Source organism: Neocloeon triangulifer, unplaced genomic scaffold, assembly GCF_031216515.1.
Source record: "Neocloeon triangulifer isolate White Clay Creek 2 clone unplaced genomic scaffold, ASM3121651v1 ptg000015l, whole genome shotgun sequence".
NCBI lineage: Eukaryota > Metazoa > Arthropoda > Insecta > Ephemeroptera > Baetidae > Neocloeon > Neocloeon triangulifer.
This window is the reverse complement of record NW_026775557.1, coordinates 6,725,672-6,752,592: the sequence shown is the minus strand read 5'-3', so window position 1 is coordinate 6,752,592 and position 26,921 is coordinate 6,725,672. Positions and strand designations below refer to the sequence as shown.

At 35.5% G+C, this 26,921-nt stretch overlaps 6 protein-coding genes and 1 long non-coding RNA gene across 13 annotated transcripts; 3 read left to right on the top strand and 4 right to left on the bottom strand.

Moving 5' to 3' along the window:
• Positions 1 to 279: 279 nt before the first annotated feature.
• LOC132202835 (rho GDP-dissociation inhibitor 1) lies at positions 280 to 3,301 on the bottom strand. Its single transcript, XM_059630074.1, has 5 exons — positions 3,216 to 3,301; positions 2,405 to 2,592; positions 2,229 to 2,338; positions 2,058 to 2,172; positions 280 to 1,888 (listed from the first exon to the last, which is right to left on the bottom strand). The coding sequence occupies exons 2-5, from the start codon at positions 2,583 to 2,585 to the stop codon at positions 1,689 to 1,691; spliced, it is 606 nt and encodes a 201-aa protein (XP_059486057.1). The 5' UTR covers positions 2,586 to 2,592; positions 3,216 to 3,301; the 3' UTR covers positions 280 to 1,688.
• Positions 3,302 to 3,606: 305 nt separating this feature from the next.
• On the bottom strand, positions 3,607 to 6,893 carry LOC132202250 (protein asteroid). The gene is made up of 7 exons (XM_059629045.1): positions 6,757 to 6,893; positions 5,844 to 6,241; positions 5,335 to 5,779; positions 5,152 to 5,273; positions 4,811 to 5,096; positions 4,042 to 4,738; positions 3,607 to 3,978 (listed from the first exon to the last, which is right to left on the bottom strand). The coding sequence occupies exons 2-7, from the start codon at positions 6,215 to 6,217 to the stop codon at positions 3,659 to 3,661; spliced, it is 2,244 nt and encodes a 747-aa protein (XP_059485028.1). The 5' UTR covers positions 6,218 to 6,241; positions 6,757 to 6,893; the 3' UTR covers positions 3,607 to 3,658.
• Positions 6,894 to 7,193: 300 nt separating this feature from the next.
• Positions 7,194 to 10,806, bottom strand: LOC132202832 (poly(ADP-ribose) glycohydrolase-like). Of its 4 annotated transcripts, none has more exons than XM_059630069.1 (14): positions 10,573 to 10,806; positions 10,306 to 10,493; positions 10,062 to 10,162; positions 9,879 to 9,993; positions 9,454 to 9,830; positions 9,289 to 9,392; positions 9,078 to 9,231; positions 8,896 to 9,026; positions 8,574 to 8,845; positions 8,371 to 8,518; positions 8,187 to 8,309; positions 8,055 to 8,132; positions 7,707 to 7,847; positions 7,194 to 7,655 (listed from the first exon to the last, which is right to left on the bottom strand). In XM_059630069.1, exons 1-14 carry the CDS (start codon positions 10,628 to 10,630, stop codon positions 7,420 to 7,422), a joined length of 2,226 nt encoding a protein of 741 aa, XP_059486052.1. In that variant the 5' UTR covers positions 10,631 to 10,806; the 3' UTR covers positions 7,194 to 7,419. The 4 variants fall into 4 exon arrangements, with proteins under 4 accessions (XP_059486052.1, XP_059486054.1, XP_059486051.1 ...); XM_059630071.1 differs by having other exon boundaries at positions 10,392 to 10,493; XM_059630068.1 differs by having other exon boundaries at positions 10,567 to 10,805.
• A 201-nt stretch (positions 10,807 to 11,007) lies between these two features.
• LOC132202422 (uncharacterized) lies at positions 11,008 to 13,195 on the top strand. The gene is made up of 5 exons (XR_009442373.1): positions 11,008 to 11,167; positions 11,458 to 11,723; positions 11,868 to 12,025; positions 12,422 to 12,691; positions 12,839 to 13,195. It is a non-coding gene; the product is annotated as an uncharacterized LOC132202422 (long non-coding RNA).
• Positions 13,196 to 13,527: 332 nt separating this feature from the next.
• LOC132202421 (uncharacterized) lies at positions 13,528 to 24,829 on the bottom strand. Of its 4 annotated transcripts, none has more exons than XM_059629329.1 (10): positions 24,441 to 24,829; positions 23,931 to 23,989; positions 17,491 to 17,794; positions 15,628 to 15,722; positions 15,389 to 15,570; positions 15,115 to 15,327; positions 14,726 to 14,808; positions 14,469 to 14,667; positions 14,290 to 14,414; positions 13,528 to 14,226 (listed from the first exon to the last, which is right to left on the bottom strand). In XM_059629329.1, exons 4-9 carry the CDS (start codon positions 15,642 to 15,644, stop codon positions 14,386 to 14,388), a joined length of 723 nt encoding a protein of 240 aa, XP_059485312.1. In that variant the 5' UTR covers positions 15,645 to 15,722; positions 17,491 to 17,794; positions 23,931 to 23,989; positions 24,441 to 24,829; the 3' UTR covers positions 13,528 to 14,226; positions 14,290 to 14,385. The 4 variants fall into 4 exon arrangements, with proteins under 4 accessions (XP_059485312.1, XP_059485311.1, XP_059485313.1 ...); XM_059629328.1 differs by having other exon boundaries at positions 23,937 to 23,989; XM_059629330.1 differs by lacking the exon at positions 17,491 to 17,794 and having other exon boundaries at positions 23,937 to 23,989.
• Positions 18,664 to 24,142, top strand: LOC132202418 (cytochrome b5-related protein). Its single transcript, XM_059629326.1, has 6 exons — positions 18,664 to 18,776; positions 20,870 to 21,078; positions 21,169 to 21,266; positions 21,325 to 21,545; positions 21,611 to 21,987; positions 23,117 to 24,142. The coding sequence occupies exons 2-6, from the start codon at positions 20,872 to 20,874 to the stop codon at positions 23,546 to 23,548; spliced, it is 1,335 nt and encodes a 444-aa protein (XP_059485309.1). The 5' UTR covers positions 18,664 to 18,776; positions 20,870 to 20,871; the 3' UTR covers positions 23,549 to 24,142.
• Positions 24,830 to 24,921: 92 nt separating the features above from the next.
• LOC132202419 (2-oxoglutarate and iron-dependent oxygenase JMJD4) lies at positions 24,922 to 26,865 on the top strand. Its single transcript, XM_059629327.1, has 7 exons — positions 24,922 to 25,080; positions 25,315 to 25,569; positions 25,642 to 25,790; positions 25,899 to 26,041; positions 26,099 to 26,336; positions 26,406 to 26,623; positions 26,676 to 26,865. Exons 2-7 carry the CDS (start codon positions 25,320 to 25,322, stop codon positions 26,863 to 26,865), a joined length of 1,188 nt encoding a protein of 395 aa, XP_059485310.1. The 5' UTR covers positions 24,922 to 25,080; positions 25,315 to 25,319.
• Positions 26,866 to 26,921: the final 56 nt, after the last annotated feature.

Genomic DNA, 26,921 nt, shown 5'->3' with positions numbered 1-26,921 from the left:
AAAATTTTATGCTGTTGTTGTTCTTGCTTCAGCAAATGTTCGAAGATTATTATTGTGATTTTGCTTGAGGTAGAAAAATATTATTTATTTCAACGATTCGATACTCATACGCTACGAACCAAAAATTAAAACTATTTAAACTCAAACTCTTTTGCGGGAGTTGAAAAGTGCAGGAGCAGCAGCTTACCAATGATCAAATGAAAAATAATTAATTGTGACCGGTAAAATGTAGCCTAGCATTTAAAATCCCAATTTTCTTCTCCACCTGGGGAAACCTGATTGTCAGTTTTAATTAATAAAAAAGACCCTGATTGCTAGACTTGATGCAAAGATTGTAGGAAAACGTGCAATTTTGCAGGATTATTATTATTATTTCTTTTAACTTGATGTTAAAAGTTGCAAACCTTCTGCTTGTCTTTTACATTATGGACCACTGTTTCAATTTTACTGATGTAAGAGCTATTTGTGTCAAAATTGTGACCTACACCGATATGAATAAATTGAATACATCTTAATTAAAATATTACATAATTTGCTTTTTCATTTAAATATTACACAAATCAAAAGCAAATCTTCAATGTAGTAAATGAAAAAATTAATCTGTAATTTGCATAGTTTATTGAAACCATTCATGGTTAGTTTTGCCTGGTACAAATAGTTATGCTTTATAGTTTGATGGTAAATCATCAAGATAAACCAATAGCACCCTTGCAACCCTTTGACACAATCCATCACAATCAAGTTCATATTTGAATGACTTGCAATGGCAAAGACTTAATAATCAAATTACAAAAAATGATCAAAAACCAAAGGCTGGCCCTTTTGAGCGGAATCTGAGGGGCACACCGTGTTGTTTTACATTAATTTGAGAGACACAAAGTTTTTTTAGAATTTATTGCTAGAAAGGCAATTGTTGTGGGAAGGCGACGCGCTGCTTGCGTGACCATATTGTTAATGCACATCGTCTGTTGATATTTTAATGATTAACACACTTAAAATGCTCCCGATTGGTATTCAGCATTATGTAAAATAAAAATGCGTACAAAAAGTTAAATTTCGGTGAATACAAAAATACATTGTGATTAGAGACTGAACAATACTTGGAACATCAATCTGTGTGTGAAAGGCACTGGTTCTGCACACAGAGGACTTGCCTTACTAGCCAGATAATCTTTTGTTCGCTTCAACGGAATTTCTTGGACCCTCAAATGAGGCCATTTAAATGCCAAACGACCAAATACACAATTTTGTTTGCAAATGCAGAGATCTACCAATTAGTCAAACGATTCACAATTAAATGTTAGTAATGTGTGTATGCTCCACATGTTTCTATACATTAAACATATTACACACGTCATAGGATGAATAAAATATTCACTGCTTATTCTAAGAAATTATCAATGCTGGGTTCAGTATGGTTAATATTAAAAATACGAAAATCAGCTTGAGCATTGTAGAAATACTAATAATATTATGGCTGGGCAAAGGGTATAAATCATATATGTGTTTTCGACTTGTAATTGAATCAGGTAATTTTCTTGTACTGAACCCTTCAAAAAGGTAGAACTAAAATATATAGCACATAAGGGTAGCATTGACAACCATAGTTAACCAAAAGTGTTAAGTAGTGGAAGAGTTGCGAGAGGATTGAACTGACTGTGAGATTGGCAGGTCTCACTAAAAGCAAATTAATCTTTCCAATCTTTCTTGATTTCAAAGCTCCATTCCCACTTCAAATGCTCGCTCTTGTCGTCGTCAGTAAAGAGAGATTGAACCGTGTAACTTCCGCGAGCCATCATGCCGGATGGAGCATCTTCGGGTGGGGTAGTGTACGAATGCATTTCCACCTTAGGAGGGTAGCTACCCACCATGTGAGTCATGCGATCCACTAGAATTATCACAATTGTGACCCGATTAACATACTTTGAAATCAGCCATAAAAAGCTTAAAATATATTAAATTCTAGATAGTATCTAAAATCTTACCACATCCTCCATTGAAGCAAATAATCATATTCAATGTTAGGAATGCTTTTACAAAATATAAATAAGTCCTACCTGGAACACCAAGTCGACTGGTCTTTTGGACATACTTCAATCCATGCACGATTTCCCGTTGAACGATGAAGTCGATCCTGATTCTGTACGAAACACCCTCTTTGATGCTAAACGTCTAAACAAGGAAATTTGAAGGAAAATTAATACTACGGATCCGAATAAAATGCTAACCTTTTTCTTGAGCTGGGAGATGTCCCCTGTCAGATCCAAAACCACGTCATCTCTGCCGGCCACAACTAAAGCGAGTTGTTTTACAAGAACCTTACGAGGATCATTCGGTTCTGTTCGAATTTATATCAAAGTCAGTTACGAAAATTAATTTTGTTAATTTAAATCTAATAACACACCAACAATCACAGCTCCAGCAGTGGATTCCCCAAGAAGAGCTTCCTTATACTTCCTCAGACTCTCGTCCTCCTGGTCAGCAGCAAGAATTTCATCAAGTGACTTCTCTGGAGGTGGAACATATTTGCTTTCGACTTCCTCGACCTCCACTAATCCAGGTCCGACTTCAGGCTCTCCAGACATTCTTGGGCTAAAATGTGCCGCAGGAATTATTTAGTTGGCAAATAAATGATAAAATTAAAATAGATAACAATAAAAGCATATAAAACATAAAGAAAATGCGGTGATTCATGGGGCGTTTGATAATGTTTAATACAATAAGCAGAGTACTCAGACTTTTTGTTTTCAGTTAGCAATTATTTTCTCTCGGGAAGTAAATTTAAAAATTAAGTTCGTCAGCAGTGTAAGGAAAAATAATTTTACAATAGATTTGGCTTCCAAGTCTTCATTACAGCCGGCTTTGAATCGCGAACAATCTCTTTGCTAGCTGTTATGAGTGTTGTTTGATTAACGGGTTTTATTATTCGGACAAAAAAAATTTATCTCGGTGCTCATATAACTTTTACCATTCTGAGATTTGAAGAGTATTACATACACGTACTCGAACTGCATTTAAAAATGACAACTGAAAAAAATTACGCTCCATGTATTGAGTATCCTGAACTAAAAAATTAAGCTACAAAAGTAGTCTTCACAAAGTGTCAATAGATTACAGAACCGAATCTAGAGGACTTTCCAGTAAAAATTTACGCTCTTAATTACAAGAGGTCAAGGTCAAGGCAACAAAAATACATTAATTACACTATAGTTTACCTGATTAATTTAGTAACGCAGCGACGAAAAACTGTTATGCCACAGTTAAGTGGTGATAAGTTGCTATAACCGCAATTTCCTTTCCTGCGTTGATCTGGAAAGTGGAGTCCACACCCGCCCATCCAAAAGATAACGAAGTCATGGTGGCCAACCTCCGCCAGATATTCCTACATTAAATGTCCTTCCTAGAACTAAAAATTTTACAATAAATTTAGAATATGTATTTAATCTTCATAAAATGTTTTTATTTACCTGCATGTTATTTTTGAGTGAGAATTTCTATTGATTTCACTTTGAATTTAAATTTTAGATTTAAATTTTTTATAAATAAATAAATTGTATTAACTAACAAACAGACACACTACTGAATTTTAATTAATTAAAAGTGAGATGCTAAATAAATATTTGAAATTTATAAACAGCCTTGGTGTATTTTATTTGGATCACAAGTCTTCTGAAAAATTTACACCTAATAGAGCAAATCGGTTATTTGCATCAAAAGTGTCCATCGGTCCATCAACATCATCTGTCACGACTTCAGGATTGTCCAAATCTTGAGATCTATCAAGAACAGGTTTTCGAACACGATGCTTTTTCTTCTTAGACAGCATTTTTTTTGTATCAGGGGCCAATGAAAGAATATAACCAACAAGGCTCTCGTGTAAGGCAAAGACGGAAGGACTTGAAGAGAGCGATGACTTTACGTAGGCCAAAGGATCTTGTCTGGACTGCAAACTGTTCCCTATGTTGTACATCAAAGTGCCTGCAAAAGACAAAGAAATTTATTATGAGATTTATGAGTAATTAATTTTTATAATAAGATTACCTGAATACAATCTATGCATTGGAGTTGGTGCAAAGGGCATGAGCAAAAGTTGATTTAGTTGGTTCAAGGCCAAAACGACACTCTGCAGCTGTGCTAAACTGTGGACTACTCCAACATCATAACCAGTTCTGACTTTGGAGTTCTTAGAAAATGAGTTAGGGGCATATATATCAGCGAATGCTGATTTGCACTCAGACGTCTCCACATTTTCTAACGTTTCCCTAAAATTAGGCAGTCCCTGCAAAGATTGAGTGGACTGCGCCAGCTGCTGCACTGCTGCATCTCCTTTCTTAAGTGGAAGGACGACCGCCTGTAGGATGACACCAAGGACGACCGAGTGCACCATTCTGTCGGTGACAGGGAAATTGGTTTGAGTTGCCCAGAATATCAAAGCCAAGAAAAAGAGGCGCCACTCTTTTGGTAATATTTTCAAATTGACGTCCACTCTTGCAATTTTTAAAATGAAATTTTCTTTCTCTTGCACTGACATGGAAGGAATGGATTCTAATTGCACCACAGCCTCTGGTGAACAAGTGAGACCGTCCTTGAACAGAAGTTCCTTGACAGGAGAAGTGAATCGTCTTGTCACAAGTTGAACTTCCAGTGCCCTTTCAGGACCAAGAAGTGTAGCCACAATTGATCGAATAATGGGTAAGCTGATGGCACTAGCACTTTCTCGCTCAGAAAAGTCTTCTTTCTATAAAAAATTTTGTATTTTTAAGAAATATTATAAAAAAATTTACCATTAAGCTTTTAGATTATGATTTACCTGTGGTTGCATGATGTAGATTTGAAATGTGTAAAGATCCATGAACGTTGAAGGCATTCTTGCATGCCTGAACGTTTCAACAACAAATTCTGGTATTTTTCCTAGTCTTAGTTGACTTTCCTCAAAGGTTTCGTCGTCAGGTGTCTCATCGTCACTTTCCTCAGAACCCTCACAATCATTTTCTGGTGTGTCTCCGATGTCTGCTTCCTTAGCGATCTCCTCTGCGCATGTTTCATACAATGTTGCCTGCGCATCAGGGCCTTGGCTTCCATTCAGAGATGTGGTCCTGAGTAAATTATATGATCATAAAAGCTGTTCATCAATTGTTTTTAATAAAATGCCTTAAATTGCTTAGGTCCAAATACTGTTTCATGGCAGACGAGGAAACTTGGTATGCTTTCACAGCCCGCTCGATTGCACTTCTTGTGTGATCTCTTTTATCTATTCTAATGAAATGTAGAACCTAAAACAAAAATTCACTTGTCATGGAACAAAGTTTTAACAACTTAAAATAATTATTTCACCTTTGAGATGGCGCTCTCCATAGTCTCTCGACGGAGCCACTGGATGAGTCCAGCAATTTTCTTTTGCTGATAGGAGAGTTTCTTGCTGCTGGGTTTTTTGATTTGATCGAAGAAAGGGTCAAAAAGTTTTCTTTTGACATAGTCATTGCCCAATAGGGTAGCCATCAGAGGTAACATCTCCTGCTGCAGTCCTCCAAAAGTGTCGAGGAATCTCTGCAAAGTATACATTTCACAGTATACGAACGTAGCTGGATGACCATCAATCTTGCCATCTGTGGTTGTGTGTTGAAAGTGGTCAAATGGCAGGTACATCACGTCCAACACAAAAAAGTCAGAGTCCAAACTTAAAACAGGGCAGCAAAGTTCTCTAGCCAAAGAAGCAATCTCCTCATCAGCCTCAAAATCACACTGAGCAAAGGAAACTCCGAGTTCAGCCAAAATTTCTCTGAAAAAAGAAATGATAATTGGTGAGCAAAAAAGTGAAAAAAATCATTATTTGAAAAGTTTACCTAAAGGTTTCTCTCATGAGTAATGGGAAGACATTCTTCCTTGTCTGGTTGACAGGATTAACTTTGCTACAGGCATAAATTTTGCCCTTAAGCCTTTCCCACATCGTAGGCAGTTTCCTTTTCTCGTATCCTCCGTCAAACACAACCAAAGGTTGAACTTTGCATTTAGCAAGACAGTCGAAGAAATTCTTAATGCAGCGATAGTAGCGATCGTAATCTCCTCCGTAGGCTGGGTTGCTCTTGGAAAAGTGAACATAAAGTTGCGAAGCGAGGCTATTGCCGTCCACAATAAGAGTGCAATCGTGTAGACGATGAGATTGCAGGTACAGAGAAGAATCACTGGAAATAAATGTAGCTAGTCCACGGACACCCATCTTCACACAAAAAATTCAATTGATCTGAAAATGCAAGAAAATAAAATTAAAATATGCGAGTGTTATTAATTTGGAAGTGAAAAGGGAAACAAAAAGGACATTATTATTATGCAAAAAAACCTATCGGGCTCAATCCTCAAGCAACACGATCTCTGTCTAAAAAATTTGGAGGGTTCGGGGGCGAGAGGCCTTTGGTCGGTCGCTAGCCGCTTTCTCTCAAAATAATACCAACTAGGATAGGCACAAATAAGAGGACATAATATACGCGCGATAACACCCACACCCACAGTATATTAGCAAAACAAAAAAGGTCACTCTTTAGGCATTATGCCACAACCCCAGTTGCCAAAACTGACTTTTATCCGGATATTATCCTCTCCAGAGAGGGTAATATTCGGATAATTTTTCGATTTTGGCAGCTGGGGAAGGTTCATATCATAATATTATTTTGGGGTATTTTAGTGTTATTTTTTTAATATTTGTATGCAGTTTTCATATTAATCGTATCATACATAAAACATTTACATTTACCAACTTACGTTTAATTTTTCGTATTATGTATTCTTCTTCATTACAGTTGCAGTCAGCAAAATAGTGTAAAGAATAGTGAATTGAATACAAAGTTATAAGAGGAAATTTTAGAATTAGAAGTAAACACTTCTTCAACTTCTTTTTGTTAAAAAAAAAAAACACGAACACGCCTCTTTTTTTACCACGCTACTCGTTTACTGCGCATGCGTTATTTCCAAGGGCGGGGGAAAAATTGCTCATTGCGCTGGCTAAGGCCAAAGTGAATAATTTATTTCATGAAAACTTTTCCATTTATTTTGAGTTATTTGTATAAGAGATCAGAGATCCTTAATGAAGCATTACTATTATTATTTAATTATCTTGCTATTAATTTCATATTATTCAGCACTTCCACAATTTTTTTTTCATCAAAAGAAGATTGATTATTTTGTTTTTAATAAGATCCTTTTTAATCTTAAAACGTTTTTTTTTTTTATTACCTTTTAAAATAAAAAAATACAAGTTTATTATTTGATCAATGTAAAATAAAATGAATTGAATCAATCAGCATTTGCTTTCATTGTGTTCCTGTTGCACAATTGAGAAATTATTTACAAGCATCACGTACTCATTAAGAGGCAGATAACTCTTTTTTTTTCCTGCGGAGCACTTTTAAAAAGGCCAAATGTCAGTTAAGCCTTCTTGAAGAATGAAGAAATAAGAGATTGCCTTTTACTATCAGTTGCGGCTTTGGGAGAAGACGAGGGTGTTGAAGTTTTCCCTCCACCATCTTCACATGACTCTGTATCTAAGCCTTGCTCCTCACTGGTTGCACTTAATTGTGTTTGTTTTGGTTCTGTTGGTTTGTCAACATTTGAGTTTGAGCTGTCAAAGTCTTCAGATTGTATTAGGTCGTGCTCTGATTGCTCTGAAAATGAAAAGTTTATAAATGTTTTGCCATTATTATATAATTATTCACCATTTATGATTCCTTCTGCTTGTTTGGTGACATCCAAATTTAATTGACTTTGGTTTTCACTGTCAGAGGTTTCTTCGTCCGTTTCAGGAATCACACCTTTTCCTCCTAATCTTGAAGTAGCCTCCAGGTGCGACCCAGAATCTACAACAAATAATAAACGTGTTCAATAAAACAGCATCGAGGAAAAATAAAATCTCGTTTCCCTCCCTCCAACCTAGCTAAAATCTATATCAAAATCATCTCTAGAACCTGAAGCATTGAGCCTATTTGCCCCATTTTCTTATCACATAGTTTTTAGTTTTATACAGAAAATCTCTACACAACCCATTTATAACTCTTGCCACGTACCTTCCTTTGGTTTTGTTTTGGGGGAAATTTCATCCTGATAATCTGCATCCTCACTGGTAAACTTTTCTTCCGGCGAATCTAAATTTTTACATTCAAAATTACTTGCTATATAAAAAATTCCAAATTTATTACTTTCTACTGATGGTAAAATAGTTTTGACTGATTCAGACTGGGAAAATTTTCTTTTCAGAAAACTCAGCACATCTCCTTTGCCTGCATTGTGCTCGTAACCAAGAAGTTCTTTATAAACATTTCCTGTGAAAGAGATTTTTTCAAGCATTTATAGAAATTATTGCTTCGCGCATTGAAAACTAACCAACAGTTGCCTTTTTTTCAATAAGCAGCTGATGCACTTCAGTAAGGCGCTCAACCAAACTTTTGTCTCGAAAGGTGAAATAAACTAGGTCCCTTTCACACTCCGAGGCAGCCAGGAGCTGTAGGATAGCTTTAAGTCGAGGGTCTCCCTAAAAATTTGCCATATTTTATTCGCCAAGTCTTATCGTTATAAAAAGTACACACCCCAAAAACTCCACATCCCCAATTGCCACTTGCAACAGGAATTGGCTCAGCATTCGTATGCACTAGGAATCCAGCATAAGCTTTGTTCAACTCTCTGTCCTTGTTTTCTTTTAAATACTGACGACTTTTTTTGCTGTAAAAAGGTATGGCGTCGATGGCAACTACCGAAACACATCTCCGTCCACTATCGTCTCTTGGGGTTTTATCTATGAAACTGCCAGCCCACTCAAACGAGGATCCATACCCTTTGTACTTGTTAAACTGCTCAGCACCTGAATTTTTAGTGTGAATTCTTTTCAGTGGTTGTTAATTCAAAGCATACCACAAATAATTATCGCCTCGTTGCTTTTCATTGCAGTATTGAAGAGACAACCTGCAATTAGTTCTGGGCAAATAGTAAAGCGGATCTCTTCTTGAACACAGCCTTCAGTCAAAACACCTCCTCCCAGGAACCTTTACAATAAAACATACAATGCAAGAAACAATATCACACGGTAAACTAACTTGTTAGCAAAGTCCACCTGCAGCATAAATATTCCATCGTCTTCAATAGTGCCTTCCTTGCTAACATGAAGACGCTTGATTGGCTTGTCAGATTTGTGCCACTTAGGAAAATTTTGGACAGCTTGCCGATGATAAGTGACAACACCTGTTGGAACTGGTCGCATAGGGATTTTAAAATTCTTCTTTTAGTTTAAATTCACAAATAACTCACTTTTCTTTTCCAGATGTATTCTGCGAAAGTAGGTGATGAAGCATTTCAGCTTTTCCATGTTGCATTGCACAAAATTTTTGTCTCTCGACGGGAGATGATACAGCCTAAGTAAATTAATCAAATTTATTATAAACATAGCTTCATACTAGTTTTTTTTTGTCTCACCCCTCAAAATTTATTACAGGCATGTTGCATTTATATCTATCTCTTGGCTTGAATGTGCAGAAGAATGCATTTGCCAAAATGCTCGCCACTTGCATTTGAGTCAAACTGATGGACTGTCCACTTCTCAAAAGGGGAATTGGCTGAGTAATCAGTTTTGGTAGCTTCAGGGCTAATATTTGAATCTTTGGCAAGATGACATCAAAAAACGTTTCAGTTTCATCCTCCACATAACTGCTTTCCCATTTTCCATATAGGAATTGATACAGCAAGTCACACTTAAATTGTTTTTTACTACAAGTGTGGATGGCAGAACGCAAATCATCCCAATTCTTAATCTGCTTGCTTAGGGCTTTTTCAATTCTCTCCCAATGGTCAAGCTATACAATGGAATGTAAACTTTGATTATTCTGAAAATGATTAAAAACCTTTTCGTTTAATTTTCCTTCAGCAGTAAAGCATGGAAGTTCAACAAAGCGCTGTACTGGATGATCAAATGGTGCTGTTCTTGGCTTTGGGGAACAATTATTGTCCCACGGTAATCTACAATTAGGATATTTTATCAATTAAGACAGTCTGTAAACTTATTTCAATAGTTAAGCAAAACCTACTCAAAGAAGACAAAGTGATTTCTGTCATTTACAACAGGAGGCAAAGAAGTTGTTGGTGATTCCGGTATTAAGTCATCTAATGTAAAACTGCCAGGTTCATTCTGAAGTAAAAAACAAGAAATTAATCATTTATAAGTTGACAAATATTGGTAAAATTAAAAATTCAGAATTTATAATTAACAGTTTGCATGTGAATGCCTCAAGCAAAAAATATGCGCTAGGATGAGGCTCTTGGCAAATGTACTTTTTCAGGGGTGCTCATGGAGGAATCCTGTTTTTCAACGCTTGAGGATGAGGATGTTTGTGAAAGTGGGTGGCATTCAGATGTACCGGCAACCTGCATTTGAGGCTCGTCATAAATCTCCTCATTTGGGGTACATGGCACAAAGTCCTCCTCGTCAGGGGCCACCGCATCAACAACATTTGAGCTGCCTAAAATGAATGAAAAGTGAAACAATTACACAGTCGCAAATGTTTTTAGCTATGTATTATGTTTTTTGCATACCATTACTTGAATCATTCTCCATTAATTTCTGCTTCTTCAAAGGCGGTGTACTATCTACTTCCATCTGCTCTGTTTCAACGGAGAACGGAGATTCATAAGTTGAACTCTTCTACGGCTGTTGCAGACAATTGATAATTGCAAAACGCAGATAAGGCAAGGGATGGAAAATGCTAAACCAAAATCACACAGTCGCCGTAAAACCAAACACCAGGAACCAGGTTCCACTAGAATTATTCTCCTGAACGCGACAATATTATTGCTGGAAATCGCTGCCCGGTCTGGTGGTGGGGACACGTACGGACGGAGGGGTATGATGCGACTTGTTTGATTGAGTTGCATTGTTTCCCCTCTCACCGCGCACTGTCTTCCCCCACCATCACACCAATTGACTTTTTGCCGGGCAGCCAAATTCAGCAAAAGTTGTCGCGTTCGTGAGACGAATCGTTCGGCATCGGCAGCTGTTCTGTTCAGCACTGCTGTACCGTAAACAAACATTGCTCAGAAGCTCTGAACTATACTTCTTGCTCTGAACCTGTCTTCCCAGCCTCCCAGGCCTGCCTGTGGTCCAGGAAGGAGTGCGCGCGGTGCCGAATTTCGTTGGGTATATTTTTCCAGTTTCATGTAAATTCGCGAGCACACACACCACCGTCTACCGTCAGAAAAATGTTGAGGAAAAAAGTCACAGTCCGAAAAAGTTGGGATTATGATTTTGGAGCTTTCAAATAGCTCGTTACTTTTTTTCTATATTCCATAAGAAGAAACAATTTTTCCCTATTAATTTTCTAACCCATTTGAAATAAAGGTAACCTAAAATGCCTAAAATGTTTAGAATTTCCTTGTCCTGTGGACCCTGTGGTACATTCATTTTATAATTTATTTCATTGGTTTCAGTCTTTCGTCAAGAGAATGACACGCAGGATGTTGGGAGTACATTCCATAATTATAGATAGTCATATTATCTTAGTGGTTTTCATTCTCAAATTAAGACGACGAGGCTACGGAAAACGATGAACAAAGCCGACATCAAGACCCTGCACAGCAGCAACAACACAGCACTCACCCCAGATGCAAGTCCCACCTGCCAAAAGGCAGAGAACTGAACTGAACATCCCCAAGTTGGGTGCAGAAACCTGTTCCCAGTACATCTGGCCTTCCAGGTACTTATTTAAATTTTATCTACCAGAAGTATGTAATAGTTATGGAAAAAGGTTTAAATTTAAAACTGTTTTATTCAAACCATTTTGTAGCTACTACAGAGACGTTTACCTCTTAATTTCTCCAAATAGATTCTCTCTTTGCAGGGCCGAGCACATCAGCAAGTAGAGCAGTCCAAGAGGCAGGCCCAAGTGGACAGCAGCAAAATGCCCAGTTTACCCATCAAGACTTTTTGCCCACATCCACTCTAATGCACCTAAACAGATACTTTTGGTGCCCACTTCAAGTGGTTTGGGAATCACAGGTATAACTAAACTCAAACTACCGGCGCGGCTGCACGAGCGCGGGACTATCGATCTTGCCGTGGATTAAATTAATTGTTTTTATTTCTTAATTCTGAGAAAATGATTTATGATTTTTGAGCTTTCAAATAAGTTCGTTATTTTTTTGGGGAAAAAATTCACCATTTATTTCAAAAACGTTTCCAAACGCCTACTATTTTTAGAATTTTGACCTTTTTTCGCTCCTGAATTATTTCATTGTTGGAAAATTAGGCCAACAAGAATAAAATATAAAAAAAATTCATGAAATCAAAAAATATTCTTCCCGTTTGAAATAAATGCAAACCTAAGTGATCGTAGATTTAGAATTTCCTTGTCTTGTGGTACATTCATTTTATAATTTATTTCATTCGTTTCAGTCTTTCGGCAAGAGAATGACACACAGGGTGTTGGATTACATCCCAAACAAATAATCATTGTGATTTTCCTCTTCAAAGATGGATGAGGTTGCGGCAAAAGACAAACAGAGTCGACATCAAAACCAAATCAAGACCCTGCACAGTAGCAACAACAGCCAACACAACAGCACTCACCCCAGATGCAAGTCCCACCTGCCAAAAGGCAGAAAACTACACTGAACGCTCCAAGTAGAGTTGCGGAACCTGTTCGCAGTACATCTGGCCTTCCAGGTAAATAGTCAGTTGATGAAAAGTAAAATTTATGAACACAGAGGTTTCAAATTTAAAAGTAATGTTTTATTTATTCCAATTTTTGGCGTCTGTAAAAGACTTCCAACTGTCCATTTCTCTAAATCGACTCTCCTGTGTTCTTTGCAGCGCCGAGCACCTCAGCAAGCAGAGCAGTCCACGAGGCAGGCCTAAGTGGAAACCAGCAAATTGCCAAGTTTTCCGATGAAGACCTTTTCCCCACATCCACTTCAATGCACCTCAACAGATACTTGGTGCCCACTTCAAGTGGTTTATGAATCACAGCTATGTAGCTCTTAAGTCAATTCTTGCAGAGACATTAATTGATAATTTGTTATTAGTGGATCTTTGTCAGCCAGGGCTCCTCTTAGCCTTCACTTATTGTTAACTTTAATTTTCTTTGTCGAAAAAACTACCCAAATCTCCAGAGGTGTATTTGTTATTTACGATTAATAAAAATTGTGCGTCACTCATGTGTTAGTTAGATTTTTTAGTTTCTTTGGGCTTTGACCTCTCCTCTACAGAGAAATAAGCTAAGGACAGTCCAGCAGTGCCATACGGATCCTTGTGTCAATTTTCAGCAGTGTGCATCTGCATCTCAGGATTAAATCAAAGATGGTTTGTCAGCTTGATTCTGATCGAGAACTTCGCACTCAATGAGTTGACCTTGCGCCCTACTCAGCAAAAGGACTGAAGTCCAACACCTCCCAGTTAGTGATATCTTTAGCTTGTCATTTTTTATGTCCATTGGAGCTCATTTGGACATCCCCATGCAACTCAAAAGACAATTTAAAAAAAAAAATGTAGTCATTTGAAAATTTAATCTTGTTTTATTAAAATGACTGTTGATTAAAAATTTTTATGAAACAACAAAATATTCATTGTTTTAATAATAATATATACAGAACTTATTGCTGTAACCCATATCAATTAATACACTTAACAAATTAATATTAAGATCAGCATTGTTTTGTACCACCTGAGAAAATCGATGCTAGTGATAATGCAACCGAAAAACTTGAGATTGTTGTAACGTCGAGTGTATGGCATTATGAGCTCTTAAAAAAGTTTTTGGAGAATGCTTTTTGGATATCTTTACTTTAAATAAGAAAAGCAAACAAAGTAAATTAATATTTATGCAAATACAATTGTTATAATTTTCACCATTTCCATGTTTTGAATTTTGGTCAACATTATTATATTAATAACAAAAACACACTTTACTTTTCAATATTTCATTTTCATTTAAAATTACAATTCTTTATGTTTCTTATCTGCTCAGAGGCAGCTTTTATTTTGGCAAATATATAAAAATTGTAGTTTTCATTAAATTAAACAGTACCCTCAAGGCAGGTCTGCTTGACTCCCTTCTGGTCAAGTAATCGACACTGAGCTGAACACATCCTCAGTCTCTATTTTGGGATATTGTCCTGGAACTTGTAGCCCTTTGATGTGTACTCTCTCTCAGTAAACCCTGGATGCATTTTTTGTCTTCGTTTATGTTCAACGTGTGGCGCCTAATGAACAAAATGGTTTTGATGAAGCAAACAAACGTTAACAAAAAATATATCTTCAATTACCCTTCAGGTCTTTTGGCCATTGAAGTTCTGGCAATGGTGCACAGATCAGACAGCAGCCTCTCCGCCCTTGTAAATCCAAGGATCTGGCCTCCAGTTTCAACCGAGTAGTTGATGGCGGCCGGCCTCTATAAATGTTTAAAATTAAGAACAGTCATTCATCACAGTAACTTTTTAAAGACCAATTATGGCGTATGAAACTCGACGATCAAAAGCAGGCTTTCCATCGGCACGATCAGGGTACGTTGATGAGGCTAATTCAGTGCTGCCGAAAGTGAGGCAAGCAAGTCCTTTGAGGATCATAGCAGGACTTTTGATGACGAGTGGGAATTTAAAAATCATCTTCTCCAGTTTGTTTGTTTCAATCATGACAAACTTGGTCTGAAACACAGGGAAAAAATTTAATATGTTTCATACAATACCAATTAAATTTGTTTACCCAAGTTTTGTACTCATATCTAAGAATTAGTAGACAGGCTGGCAAGGGTCTGGCTTTGTCTTGAGCTCCCTCATGAGTTTTTCCTGTGAAGCATAACGCACATGAATTAGTGTGGTCAAATTCTATAGAAACAATTAAAAGAACGAGGTTGCTCAAGAATTTCCTCTAGGTGCGGTCAGGTGCGGTCATGCTTTTTGAGCGCAATGTGGCTGCACATCTGGGCTCATAATTTGTTTTGATTAATTGTTGATGATATTAAAATAAGAAACAGACAAGACTTTCTTTTAAGGTCATTTAAATAGGCAAAAAATGAAGTTTTTAATTGTTAAATTTAATTATTAGCTTTACCAAAAGGCCTTGTTTGTGCAAATTAACAAAACTTAAATTACCTGCCAAGGTGATTTGGGCAGCCGCCGCACGACCAATCAGCTTTTGACCCTCATCATCCTCGTTGTCATCTTCAAAATAGTCATCCTCTTCATTGAGACGATCCTCTTTGCTTTCCGCGCACCCCTCATCAGTAAATTTGGCAGCCACTAACGCATTGATCAAAATATCCTCATATGCGTCTACATGATCAATGCAGCCATAAGCATTTTGACCTGTAAAAGACCATATATAACAATCACTAGATAAATCCTTTAAATTGGTAATTATTTAAACCTGCTGAGTACTGCATGCTAGACGAGCTGCAGCTTGCGCCAAAATCAGAACTTGAGCTGGTTCCAGCACAGCATAAATCTGATGTCTCTTTCTCCAAATTAGCAGCTTCGGCAAGCATTTTCTCGGCGTCTGCTTTCAATTTGCTGGCCAAGTGTTTTCTTTCAAGAACTTCCTGCTGCTTCCTATATTGCAATAAAGGTGAGTAACATTTTGCGTCAAATCTGTTGTATTATATTTACAAAAATTCTGCCTTCATTTCAGGAGTCAAAACTCGTGTTGCAGCTTGACTGCAGCTCGCACCCTTCTTGGTAACCCGCGTTATCAGGTTTTAGGTCTGACACAATAATTAGTTTTTGTAAAAAGATGTCATATTTATGTTCATAGTTATAATTATAAGAAAATCCTTTTTTTAATCATAGATCAATGCATTCATACTGAAACTTAATATCCTCAAATCTTTCATTTATTCAACAAACTTGAGAAACAAATTTGATTTCTTTTGATTCGTCGTCATCTCATCGAAATCTTTTTGAAAATTCATTACCAAAATGGTTTCTGTTGGTCCGTTTTTCCGTGTTTCTTGCTGTTCATGACGTAAAAAAAATTAATTAAAAGAAGTTATACGTAGAGTAGTTGTAAAAAACAAAGAAAAAGATAAAGTTTTGAAAGTAATCAAAGATATTTTACAGTATTTATTTTTCTTAACCAGTTGAATGAAAAAAGATTTCCAAAAATCAGGTCATTGTCATGACCAGGCCTGGCAAGGTCGGTTGTGTAGGTGATTTGTTCCGGCGGGGAGTTGTTCCGAAGAAAAAAGGTGAGTTGATCCAGGCGGGAATAATTATATGCATGCCAATATAATAAGTAAAAGAACCTGGGCATATTGTACCAGTTCTTCCGGCTTCATCAAAACAAGGAGATTTTGCAAAAAAATAAAAAAATCATAACAAGCACCATATTATCAAACAAATAAAGTTGAACTTTTTCATGATATAAATTTATATATTAAAATGAACAATTTAACATGAAACTCTTAAAAATCAACGCAGTGAGGAAGTTGAAGTAAAAGATTGACGCTATAGAAATGGTAAATTACGAAAAAGATAAAAAAAACTGGTCGATTTGAATCTACGGTATAGTAAATAAATAGTAAATCTTTGTATACGAAAACTTGAAACGTTTAAATAATTATTTAACATTCTGCTTTTATATTTCAAGGTTATTTATTTTATAATTCTTAATAAATTATTTAAGTGCTTTTTAAATTTTTTAATGATTAATTACTGTTCAAACATTTTCATTACAACTAATTTTACAAAGTTTGAGATTTTTCATATTTATATTAATGTTTTTCTTTTATTACTTTAGAAATATTAATGTATTTCCAAACTCCATAATATTTTTTAATGACATGACTTTTCAGACTCAGAATTATCTCACTGCTAAAAAAATTACTTAAAATAATTAATAAAATTAGATATTAAATATATCCAACATCCGACAAAATTTACCTGATGCAGGTAAAGATAATGCGCAAATCCCTTAGCTATGTCTACTCTCTTCTTGTGATTGGCCGGAATAACTCTCCGTTTTAAATAGAATAACTCACCATATACCGGCAAGGTCTGCCCCTGGAAATTACTCGGCCGCGATGTGCGGAATGCCAATTTATGTGAACAAAAAAGTACTACACGGTATCAGAATTGACTGTTGTTCAATTGAGTCGGAACTTGTTGGGACCGCGTTAACATTGTAGAATATTGTGTGCATGATCGAAGCAAAAAGGTAATAAAATGTCAAAATTGTAAAGCACGTACGCCAATAATTTTACGAATTTTACCCAAACGTCGCTCCCCAAGTGTCTGCGATTCCATTCATTCTCAAGAACTTTGCACTTTTTAACATTTTGATCGCATTTACACGCAATTTTCTTGATAAAATATTTATTTCGTATTAATTCCTGTATAAAATTTATAAACGTTTACCGCAGAAACAAATATAAATTGTAATTGTCCACATTTTTTAACAAAAATATTAATAATTTCCTAAACATTCCAGACTGATTCTAGGAATATTTATTTGTATATAACAATAATACTCGCCTAATTTAATCGCAGACCCATGTTCGTCTTCCAGCTGGGTTATGATGAACGCTGGGACTGGCTTCTGGCCGCGTATGAGGGATACTATTTGGACGTGCATACCATCTTCCAGTACGCGCCCAGCACTGAACTTGGGGTGCACAATCTGGTGGCCCAAAACTTCTCTCGGCTCTTTTTCTCCGTCGGCTTCGATGAGATATCGTTTAGCGGCCATCTTTCTCGAGGAGCTAGACGTGTGTGGCAGTTGCGGGACACGTGCGGCCGACTACTGCAGGTGCAGGATATGAAGTGATGAACCTGACACCTGACAATGTGACAATAAATGAGTCGACCTGCGCGATTGGATTTGTTTGGTAAGCAGGGGGGGGGGGTAAGAAGTTGAATCTAAAGAATACGACGAGTAAAGGCGGAGCCTCCCTATCCCCACCATGTTGAGCTGGTACCATGTGAACAAAATAAGCTGGCACCCCAAGACCCGCCCTTGTTCGCATTCTATACTATGTCTATGTAGAACGAGTGTGGCTCCGCTTTCCCTATTGGCAGGTTCAAAGGTCGCGCGCGGGAATACTGCGTGCTCCACCGTGGCCAGGGATGATATTTATAAAAATATTAAAAATGTTCCATCGCGTGACCTTTCAATGGGGAGAGAGCGATCGGTCTTTTCCGTTTCCGTAAATTTAATTCTAACTTCTCCAAATGTTTAAAATTAATATTGTATCCGTCAAAACCAGTTCAAATAAACAGGCTTAAAATGTAAGATGCTTCATGAGCATAATTTTGGAGATATATTATAAGTAATCAGAAATAATAATAATAAAAAAAATTGCAAATGTACATATAGAATTGAATTCAATGAAAATTATATATGTGTTCTAAAATTCATTATTATAAAAAAAAAACAATTCCAAAAATAATTTTTGTATAATTATTGATTGTCTAGCATTGTAAAATTGCTAATTACATTGGTAATTGTTAATTAAAGCCTAAATTGTATTTACAAGCATATGATAACTTAAATGAATTTCTCGCGCTAGTTATTCTCTCGACGGGCCCCCGCTTCGATCTCAACACAGAGCCACAATGACTGGAATGAGTTTTACTCCATTAGGTGGGGGGTATGAAAATTTGAGATTAATAATATGCTAGAGGTGGAGACCAACTTGATGTGCAGGTAAAAAGATTGCACATTTCATATTGACCGTGAGACTGTCCAGTCCAGAAGAACCGACTTGAGGACTATTCATTAAATGTGTATACAAAACACAGCAGTGAATTAATAACATAAGGTAAGGAACTTAAAAATAATTGAATTTATTGATCTTATAAACTTTTTTGCTTTTCAAAATCAAAATTCATTATTTTAAAATTCATTTTCATTGCTCATCGAGCTAAATTGATAATTTGTCAAAATTGAATACTAACACTCGAGGTTGATTTTACAAAACATTGATTTTTTTTACGATTTTAATCAAATTGATTTCATATCGTGTGAGGCGTTATTTCACGTATACTCAACTTCTTTACTTCTAAGAAATAATTAACAAGCTTCATTTAGCTATGATTTGATTGAGATTTTGAGCCCAAAAGTTATAATTTATTTAAACTAAATTAATTGCATTTATATTCCAGGATTATTACATAATAATATGTAGTTAACAAAACCCTATAAAATATAAATTATAATTCAATACAATTTGTTCCTATCACGAGTGGAGAGCGGGTGTGAAATATTCAAATTTTTAGTGATTTCATTTTAATTATTTTGCGTTTAGTCATAAACAAAATCGTGGAAATACTTGAAATATTAATCTAGTATTGTGCATGATCATTGATTTGACCAAGTCAGTCACAAGTCACATGCAGTGCAGCGCAAAATTTTGACACATCCTTGGATTTGTTAAAAATGTCTATTTTGTAAGCAACGGATATCCCAATAAGAAAAATGTAAAATTGTACAATGTGCTGTGCTCTTTGGAATACTAATATTAATTAAAAGATTAAATTAATCGCATGCAAATTTATTTATTATTTAATTTATTTGTTACAATAATTTTTTTAATATTCTCAGCCACGAAGAAATCACCAAAATGCAAAAAAAAATAGCTAATTCCCAAAAAAATTACCTCAGCATAAAAAAATTTGCCTACAATTCAAACCAAATTAATTCTCATCTTGCATCTTTAAAATTGTAACCATATTAAAAAAAGCCAGAATGAGATACATGACAATGCAAAATTGTGAAAATTTTTTGTAGCTACGTCAATTAAAAAAAAGGTGGAATAAGAAAGAAAATGATCTACAGAGTCATACGTCATTAAGACAATAACTAGAGCTGCAGATCCTATCTTGATTGTGTGTATTGCACTTGTCAACCTTGCACGTACGTCGGCCAACAAGTAATGTGCGTTGGCTGTGTTTTCTGAAGTATAAGAGGTAAAAAAATCATTACCGAAGGTTCTTGAATAGCACTATGCAATTTTTGAAGAGTAAAAAATGAAATTTTCCTTGCTCGATCAAGGATACACATGTGGTATTTTTTTGTTGTTGATCATTTTCTAAATTACTCTACAAAGGCGGATCAAACACCAGAGCATACCAGAATTAGTGAGAGTAAAAAATTGTGGTTTCCATCGTCAGTGTGTCTCAATAAGCAATTTTTTGTTTACATTGAGGAAGGCAGACTAATATTTTTAGTGCTGCCGATTTCTTTTTATTTATCAAAGTGCGATTGTCATAAATATATTATTATTAATTTTATTTTTGATTCTTCACAACATGCAATAGTAAAGAAATACAAAAAAAAGTGAACAAAACTGGCAAATAAGTGAAACAAAAAATGTTGGAGTATCAAAAGAGGATTATAATTTTTAATAAATCAAATAAAAAAATATTAAATGATCAAATGAGTTGTAGTTTTGCCAAAACCATAAAAATTTATTGCAACGGCTGTGAGAAATCAAAATATTTAGATGGTTATCGTTAAAAATTAAACCGATTAAATCTAGAATTTTCATGCATTTTGCGTTTAATACGGACGCGTTTAGCGGCGCGTGAATATTCTGGAACTATTATTGAACGCAAAGCGAGTGTCCAGAGGACAAACTCATTATAAAAATTACAATAATGAAAGGTATCATTTAGATGTACGCGCTCTTTTGCGTTTTATCATTTCCATTCTTTACTTCCTTATTCGCACCACTCGCCATTGATTGAATCTGTTTATAACAAAAGAAAGAGTAGACAAAAAAAAAAAAAATTTGAAACCATTTTATGGCTGGTCATAATCTTTTGTTTCCTTTCAAATGCTGAAAAAATGAAGCAAACAAAAAAATAGTACATTGTATAACAAGTACGATAAAATTCAAATTTAATTTTTAAGCAATGTCACCTCGTACGTCAAGCTTTCCTGGGCTTTGGAAATACCCAACGAACAGGGATGCATGGACAAAATCAGCGCTCAAATGGATCGAGGGGCGCCGCCTTGATGACGGAGCTGAGGGACTTTGGCGAATCCAAGACCACCTTTATGATTTCACATCATTCATCGAGATGCATCCTGGAGGCCCCGAATGGTTACTTCTCACAAAGGTTTCAATCTTACATGAAGTTATCGTGAAAAAATGTTTATTTTTTAGTTAAAAATTTTTGTTCGTGCGATATTAATAAAAAAAAATTTAGGGCACTGACATTACAGAAGCTTTTGAGGTTCATCACTTAACCAGCGCACCAAAAGCTATGCTAGAAAAATACAAAATCAGACCAGCTCTAACTTTGAGGTTTATACATGATATATTTCCTATTTTTTTTTTTTAAAGATAATTATATTATGTAAAGAAATTCGCCGTACACCTTCCACAAGGATGGATTTTACAACAGAATGAAATCTACAATATTGCGCGAATTTCCTGTTGATCAACTGAGAGGGTCGACAAATTTCTCTAAATCAGTTACGGACGTCGTTGCCGCCACGTTCTTTGCCCTCTCTTTGCTCAGCGCCCACCTACAGAGTTATCTACTCGCGCTTTTATCTGGATTCTTTCTTGCAATGACCGTCAGTAAGAAATTTGCCTTTTTGGATATTTTCGGAATTTGGATTGGTTTATATTTCTAATGAATTCAGGTGCAGCGCACAATTTCGTCCACATGCGTGACACCGAGTGGCGCAGATTTTACGTCAGCCTCAGCATGCTCTCAGCAAAGCATTTCCGCGTTTATCACACCCTGAGCCACCACCTGTACCCAAACAGCGTCCTAGACTTGGAGGTGTCGCTTTTGGAGCCGTGGCTGCCATGGTTGCCGCGGCAGGACAAAACTTTCTGGTCGCGGTATGTGACGTGGGTCATCACCCCCATTGTGTATGCAGTTGTCTTTCCCTTGGAATACGCTCGACGAATTTGTGGCAACGGACCTGACCTCAAGAATGATCTAATTCCCCTCACCGTTCCCATTTTAATGTCATTGCTTGGACCTTCCTGGCATTTGTGGCCAATCATAATTGTAAGTAAAAATAGTCAAATTTGAAAACGTGATTAAAATTATACAAATGAAAATAATATATTATAACATATTTTATAACCTTTCATACTTTTTCACAGATCAGAGTTGCAAAGCATATTTATTTAATAAAAACCATAAAAACTGCGCGAAGATATTGTTTTGAAAAAAATAATGCATAATTACAAATAGAAAACTTTTAACTTGAATATAAAATGAAGAGTTCAGGCTTTTCCTTGTTGCGAAAATTGTTTTTATTGAAAAACAAACGGCTCTACCAGTTTCGGTCACGGTCTGCGACCTTATTTCATGAGCAAGGAAAATAAAAAATCTGCAAAATTGAAAAAAAAAAAACACATTTTAACATAAAAGTTGAAATCTCATAACTAACAAATTAATCTAATTTTCAATTAAAATGTGATGTTTAGTTTCAATTTTGCTAAATTTTTTATTTTTCTTGCTCGTGAAATAGGGTCAGACTGAAACTGGTAGAGCCATTTGTTTTTGAATAAAAAGCATTTTCGCAAAGAGGAAAAGGCTGATCTCTTCATTTCCACGATCATCTCCTCGAGTGGGTTAAGTGTCAATTTCTTCAAACAAATTTAATATAAAATTATTTTTCACGGCTTATTGACACACTCAAACTTTGATTTTCTTAAATTTACAAAAATATTAATTATGGTTGTAAGTATATAACAATAAGCGCCTGAATAAATATAAATACATCTAAAATTATTTAATTTTTTTTTCATTAATTGCAAAAAAAATTATCATAATATTTTGCTCCTATATTGCATCAATTTATTTTCAAAACGACTTGAAAAAAAAATACTTTAAAGAATGAATAATGTTTTTTATCACGATATAATTTGTTGAAAACTCATTTGAGTAAACTTTCAACTTATATCTCCGAAAGATTCACAATTCATTTTATCAGTGTGCGCGATACTTTTAAAGAATATTCTCAATACAAAAAAAAAAAAACTGGAAACAAAAGTAAATAATTTTAAAGCGTGTCCGAAAAATGGTATGATTTTTTTACTCCGTAATATTATGATAAAAAAATAATTTTTTTTTAACTGGAGGATAATTAATGAGAAAAAGTTCAATGATATAATAATATTGGTTTCAGTTAACTTCCAGTTTCACATTTTCACTAACGAGCATAAACGCTGGTCACCACCACCCCGAGGTAGTGCACGACGGTGATTCTGTTCGCGGCGACCGCGACTGGGGCTTGGCGCAAGTGGACTGTGTCATTGACCGCGGTGACCTGGCCGGGGTCAGGGTGACTCCGGAGGGCCAAATTCGCAGCTCGCCCAGTTGGATGCACTCCGTACTGGTGCTGTGCAATTTCGGCCACCACACTTTGCACCACCTCTTCCCAACAATCGACCACTATCGTCTGAGGAAACTGTATCCCCAGCTGGAGAGGACCATGGCGGAATTCGGCATCAGGTTTAGAACAAGCGGTGCCGTGGACTTGGTCGGTTCACAGTTTTTGCAGCTTGCCAGGAACAAGCCCAATCTTATTCCGCCTGACCAGAGAGATCAACGCGCATGAGAAGACACACATATTTTATAAAAAAAATAAAAAATAATAAGTAGTGTATTTTTAGTATCTAATGTAGTGTGTCATGATGACATGCCATTTGAGGTTTTTTCTCTCGAAACATTTTTCTGACACACAAGAGAGCTTATAATTTTCTTTAAAATTCAATTTTATGTGTTTGAATACTTTGAATTAATTAATTACATAATTTTTCAAAAATGATAAAAATAATTTGGTCATACATGTTAAATCCAAATAAAAATAAATTTAAACTTCAAAAATAAATACTCCATGTGATACAATTAAAAACAGCATGCAAACCTTGTTCTCAAATTTCTGCAATATAATTAATTATAGAATAATAACATTTAATTAATTGGATCAGGTACTTTACTTTTACCTGCTTTTACCAATCTGCTTCCGCACACACACTGGACAAATTTCTCGGACCATCTGCAATCAAAGAAACAATTTTGTAATTTTATATAAATTTGAGGAACCCTGAAAATGTACTTTGCAATAATAGCTAGGTGCTCATGCACAGTGCTTTTTTTATTTTATTTAAATAAATAATTTAAGCCAATATGATATCTAGAAATTGTAATAACTTGCTTAAAATAAACATAAATTAATACATTTTTTCATAAGAAATTTAAAAAAAAGAACTCTATAATAATTATTTTATGTTCTTTATATTTTTATCTATTGTCTTTTGAAGAATATAATGCTAATGTATTTTATTTATAAATTAATTTAAACCTTCCACGTTAAAAAAATATGCAGGGTAAAAATTTTCTTGATAAATAGATAGTTTTCATTTTATTGTTAATGGCAATAGTCCCAAAATAAAATTTTCGGATTCTGGGAAATTTTTAATAATAATAAAAACAATATGCATAATTACATTGGACAATGGCGTTTTGTAATTATCGTAATAATTGTTATTTGTTAATTCCATAATCATTCTGCTAAAACCGTCGCGTTTTTCTCCATCTTCTGATGCACATTCACAATCACTGCGCGACAATCGTAATCGCCACTGATCATCACAACCGCACTAAATTCCTGCCATTCCTGCATATCATCCACGGACACGCAAGAAAAATCCAAAAATTGTCACTTATGTATGTGCATAGCCCACACACATTCACAACATAACAAAAAAGAATCCAATCAATCCAAGACACAATCCACGCAACGCAAGGACCACAGGCATTCTTTCTTTTCTTGCCTTTTGTCGTCCCCATTCCTTTCCTTACACTCGATCACTCACTCACATTGTCAGTAAACGTATTGACAAGTTCGTACTTGCAAAAGCTGTTACACTTCTTCCTTGCACTTGCCTGCGCTGCCGCGCTTTCAAGAATTTATCCTCATAATATTGCGCATGACATTTTTAGATGAAAACTTGCAGAGGCCACCGGCAGGCGGCAGGCAACCCCATGAAACAAGCCATGAAACATGAAGACAAAAATAAAACAATAACAAAATAACGCGCCTTCAGTTCAGTCCAGGTCCAGTCTGTCCTCCACAGTCCTCCTTAAGTAAGCTTTAAAAGTAGATTCAAGTAGATTTAATTACGAAATGAAGGGTAAAAAATGCTTAAAAGAATTAGAGACAGAGAGCACACTATTTTCTATTCTCAAAGAAAATATTTGTGTTAGTTTTTCATCAAATTTTTTAATTTGAGCTTTGTTAAGAAAGTATGTAACAAATTAATTTACAAAAAACTACGTTATATATTTTTTACATTATATTAAAATAAAAATTTATTACAGATTGCATGGAATTGATAGAAATCGACTTGAAATGGAGGAACTCCAAGCAGCAACAATTGGATCAAATCCCGAAAGCAGAAACTAGTATTCGGAAAGTCAGCGGAGAAATTTCCTATGTAGATTTCTTCAATGAATTTATGCAACCAAATATTCCTTGCATCTTCAAGTCTGAGATTGTTGATAAGTGGCGGAGCAAGACTGATTGGGTCGACGACCGAGGGAAACCGAATTTTGATTTTTTGGCAAAAACCTTTGGTAAATATTTTTTCACCTTTCACCTGCATTAACTTTGAATTGAGAAAAAAAACTAAATAATATTAATTTCAGGTGATTCTGTGGCTCCAGTTGCAAATTGCAGCCAGCAGTATTTTAATGCTCAGAAGAAAGATGACATGAGAGTAAACAAGTTCATCGAATATTGGAAAAAATATATTCAAGACGGGTACCCAACAAGTGAACAGTGTCTCTATCTGAAAGTGAGAAACGCTCTCAAAACAATTTTGTATTTTTTTTTAAATTCACATAATTGAAAATATTTTTATTTAAATCTGAAATTTCTTTTAAAAAACTATGAAATATTTCAGGATTGGCATTTCAGCAGAAATTTTCCAGAATATGATGCGTATAAGTGTCCAGAAATTTTTAGTTCAGACTGGCTGAATGAATATTGGTCTGCCAAAGGTGGTGATGACTATAAGTTTGTTTATATGGGTCCGAAGGGGTCTTGGTAAATATTAATGATTATTTTTCTATAATGATATTTATAAGTTCCAACAAAATTTAGGACTCCCTTGCATGTGGACGTTTTTACATCATTCAGTTGGTCGGCTAACGTCTGCGGACAGAAAAGGTGGATTCTGTTTCCTCCAGGAACGGAGAAAAAATTAAAAAACAAGCTGGGAGATTTGCCGAACCAACGAGAGCTAAGTGACGATCTTTTGAAAGAAGGCATTGTTGCTGACCAGTTTGCTGGAGAGACTATTTTTGTTCCAAGTGGTTGGCATCATCAGGTCTGGAATGTTGTAAGTTAGTTTTTTATCGAGTAAAATATATATAGTTGTTTGAACCGCAATTATTACTTAATTTACTAGGAGGACACCATTTCAATAAACCACAATTGGCTGAATGGTTGTTGTGTACGCAATTCATGGCTGAGTCTTGAGCAGGGTCTTAAGTCCGTAGAGAAAGAACTGGCTGATTGTTCGGATATGGATGCTTGGAGTGAACAATGTCAATTAGTATTGAAAGCAGTTGCTGGCATTGACTTTAAAGAGTTTTTAGATTTTCTTCTTTTTATTGCTAGGCAAAGGTAAGTTTTTTCGCATCAAAAATGAACTTTCTAACTCATAATTTATGATTAGGATAATTTGCCTAGATGGGGAGTCTCCCTTGTCTGCAGGAAACACGTTACTGGGGAAGGAACATGCATACTTTGATCTTTCAAAAATTGTTGATGTTCTCGAGTTATTTTACAAAATTACACCTAACCCTGACTGTGATAATGGTTTACAACTTATTAAAGAAGTTCTCGGCAAGTACCCATCTAGTTAAAATTAATCCATTTTAATTTATATTTACAAGCAACCTTGTAGTAAGATGGATAGTTC

Excerpts from the sequence above, each read along its gene's own strand:
- LOC132202835 (XM_059630074.1), bottom strand. The coding sequence starts at position 2,585 with ATGTCTGGAGAGCCTGAAGTCGGACCTGGATTAGTGGAGGTCGAGGAA. Across the intron at positions 2,339-2,404 it reads TGCTGGAGCTGTGATTGTTG|AACCGAATGATCCTCGTAAG; the intron begins GTGTGTTATTAG and ends AAATTCGAACAG. Across the intron at positions 2,173-2,228 it reads TCTCCCAGCTCAAGAAAAAG|ACGTTTAGCATCAAAGAGGG; the intron begins GTTAGCATTTTA and ends TTCCTTGTTTAG.
- LOC132202250 (XM_059629045.1), bottom strand. The coding sequence starts at position 6,217 with ATGGGTGTCCGTGGACTAGCTACATTTATTTCCAGTGATTCTTCTCTG. Across the intron at positions 5,097-5,151 it reads TTGGACCTAAGCAATTTAAG|GACCACATCTCTGAATGGAA; the intron begins GCATTTTATTAA and ends TAATTTACTCAG. Across the intron at positions 4,739-4,810 it reads TCTACATCATGCAACCACAG|AAAGAAGACTTTTCTGAGCG; the intron begins GTAAATCATAAT and ends AATTTTTTATAG.
- LOC132202832 (XM_059630068.1), bottom strand. The coding sequence starts at position 10,630 with ATGGAAGTAGATAGTACACCGCCTTTGAAGAAGCAGAAATTAATGGAG. Across the intron at positions 9,027-9,077 it reads CAGGTGGACTTTGCTAACAA|GTTCCTGGGAGGAGGTGTTT; the intron begins GTTAGTTTACCG and ends TTTATTGTAAAG. Across the intron at positions 7,656-7,706 it reads AGCAGAAGGAATCATAAATG|AGCAATCAGAGCACGACCTA; the intron begins GTGAATAATTAT and ends TTTCATTTTCAG.
- LOC132202421 (XM_059629329.1), bottom strand. Across the intron at positions 15,328-15,388 it reads TAGCATGCAGTACTCAGCAG|GTCAAAATGCTTATGGCTGC; the intron begins GTTTAAATAATT and ends GGTCTTTTACAG. Across the intron at positions 14,415-14,468 it reads AGTTTCATACGCCATAATTG|AGGCCGGCCGCCATCAACTA; the intron begins GTCTTTAAAAAG and ends AAACATTTATAG.
- LOC132202418 (XM_059629326.1), top strand. The coding sequence starts at position 20,872 with ATGTCACCTCGTACGTCAAGCTTTCCTGGGCTTTGGAAATACCCAACG. Across the intron at positions 21,079-21,168 it reads AATGGTTACTTCTCACAAAG|GGCACTGACATTACAGAAGC; the intron begins GTTTCAATCTTA and ends AAAAAAATTTAG. Across the intron at positions 21,267-21,324 it reads AGACCAGCTCTAACTTTGAG|AAATTCGCCGTACACCTTCC; the intron begins GTTTATACATGA and ends TATTATGTAAAG.
- LOC132202419 (XM_059629327.1), top strand. The coding sequence starts at position 25,320 with ATGGAATTGATAGAAATCGACTTGAAATGGAGGAACTCCAAGCAGCAA. Across the intron at positions 26,042-26,098 it reads ATGGGTCCGAAGGGGTCTTG|GACTCCCTTGCATGTGGACG; the intron begins GTAAATATTAAT and ends AACAAAATTTAG. Across the intron at positions 26,624-26,675 it reads CTTTTTATTGCTAGGCAAAG|GATAATTTGCCTAGATGGGG; the intron begins GTAAGTTTTTTC and ends ATTTATGATTAG.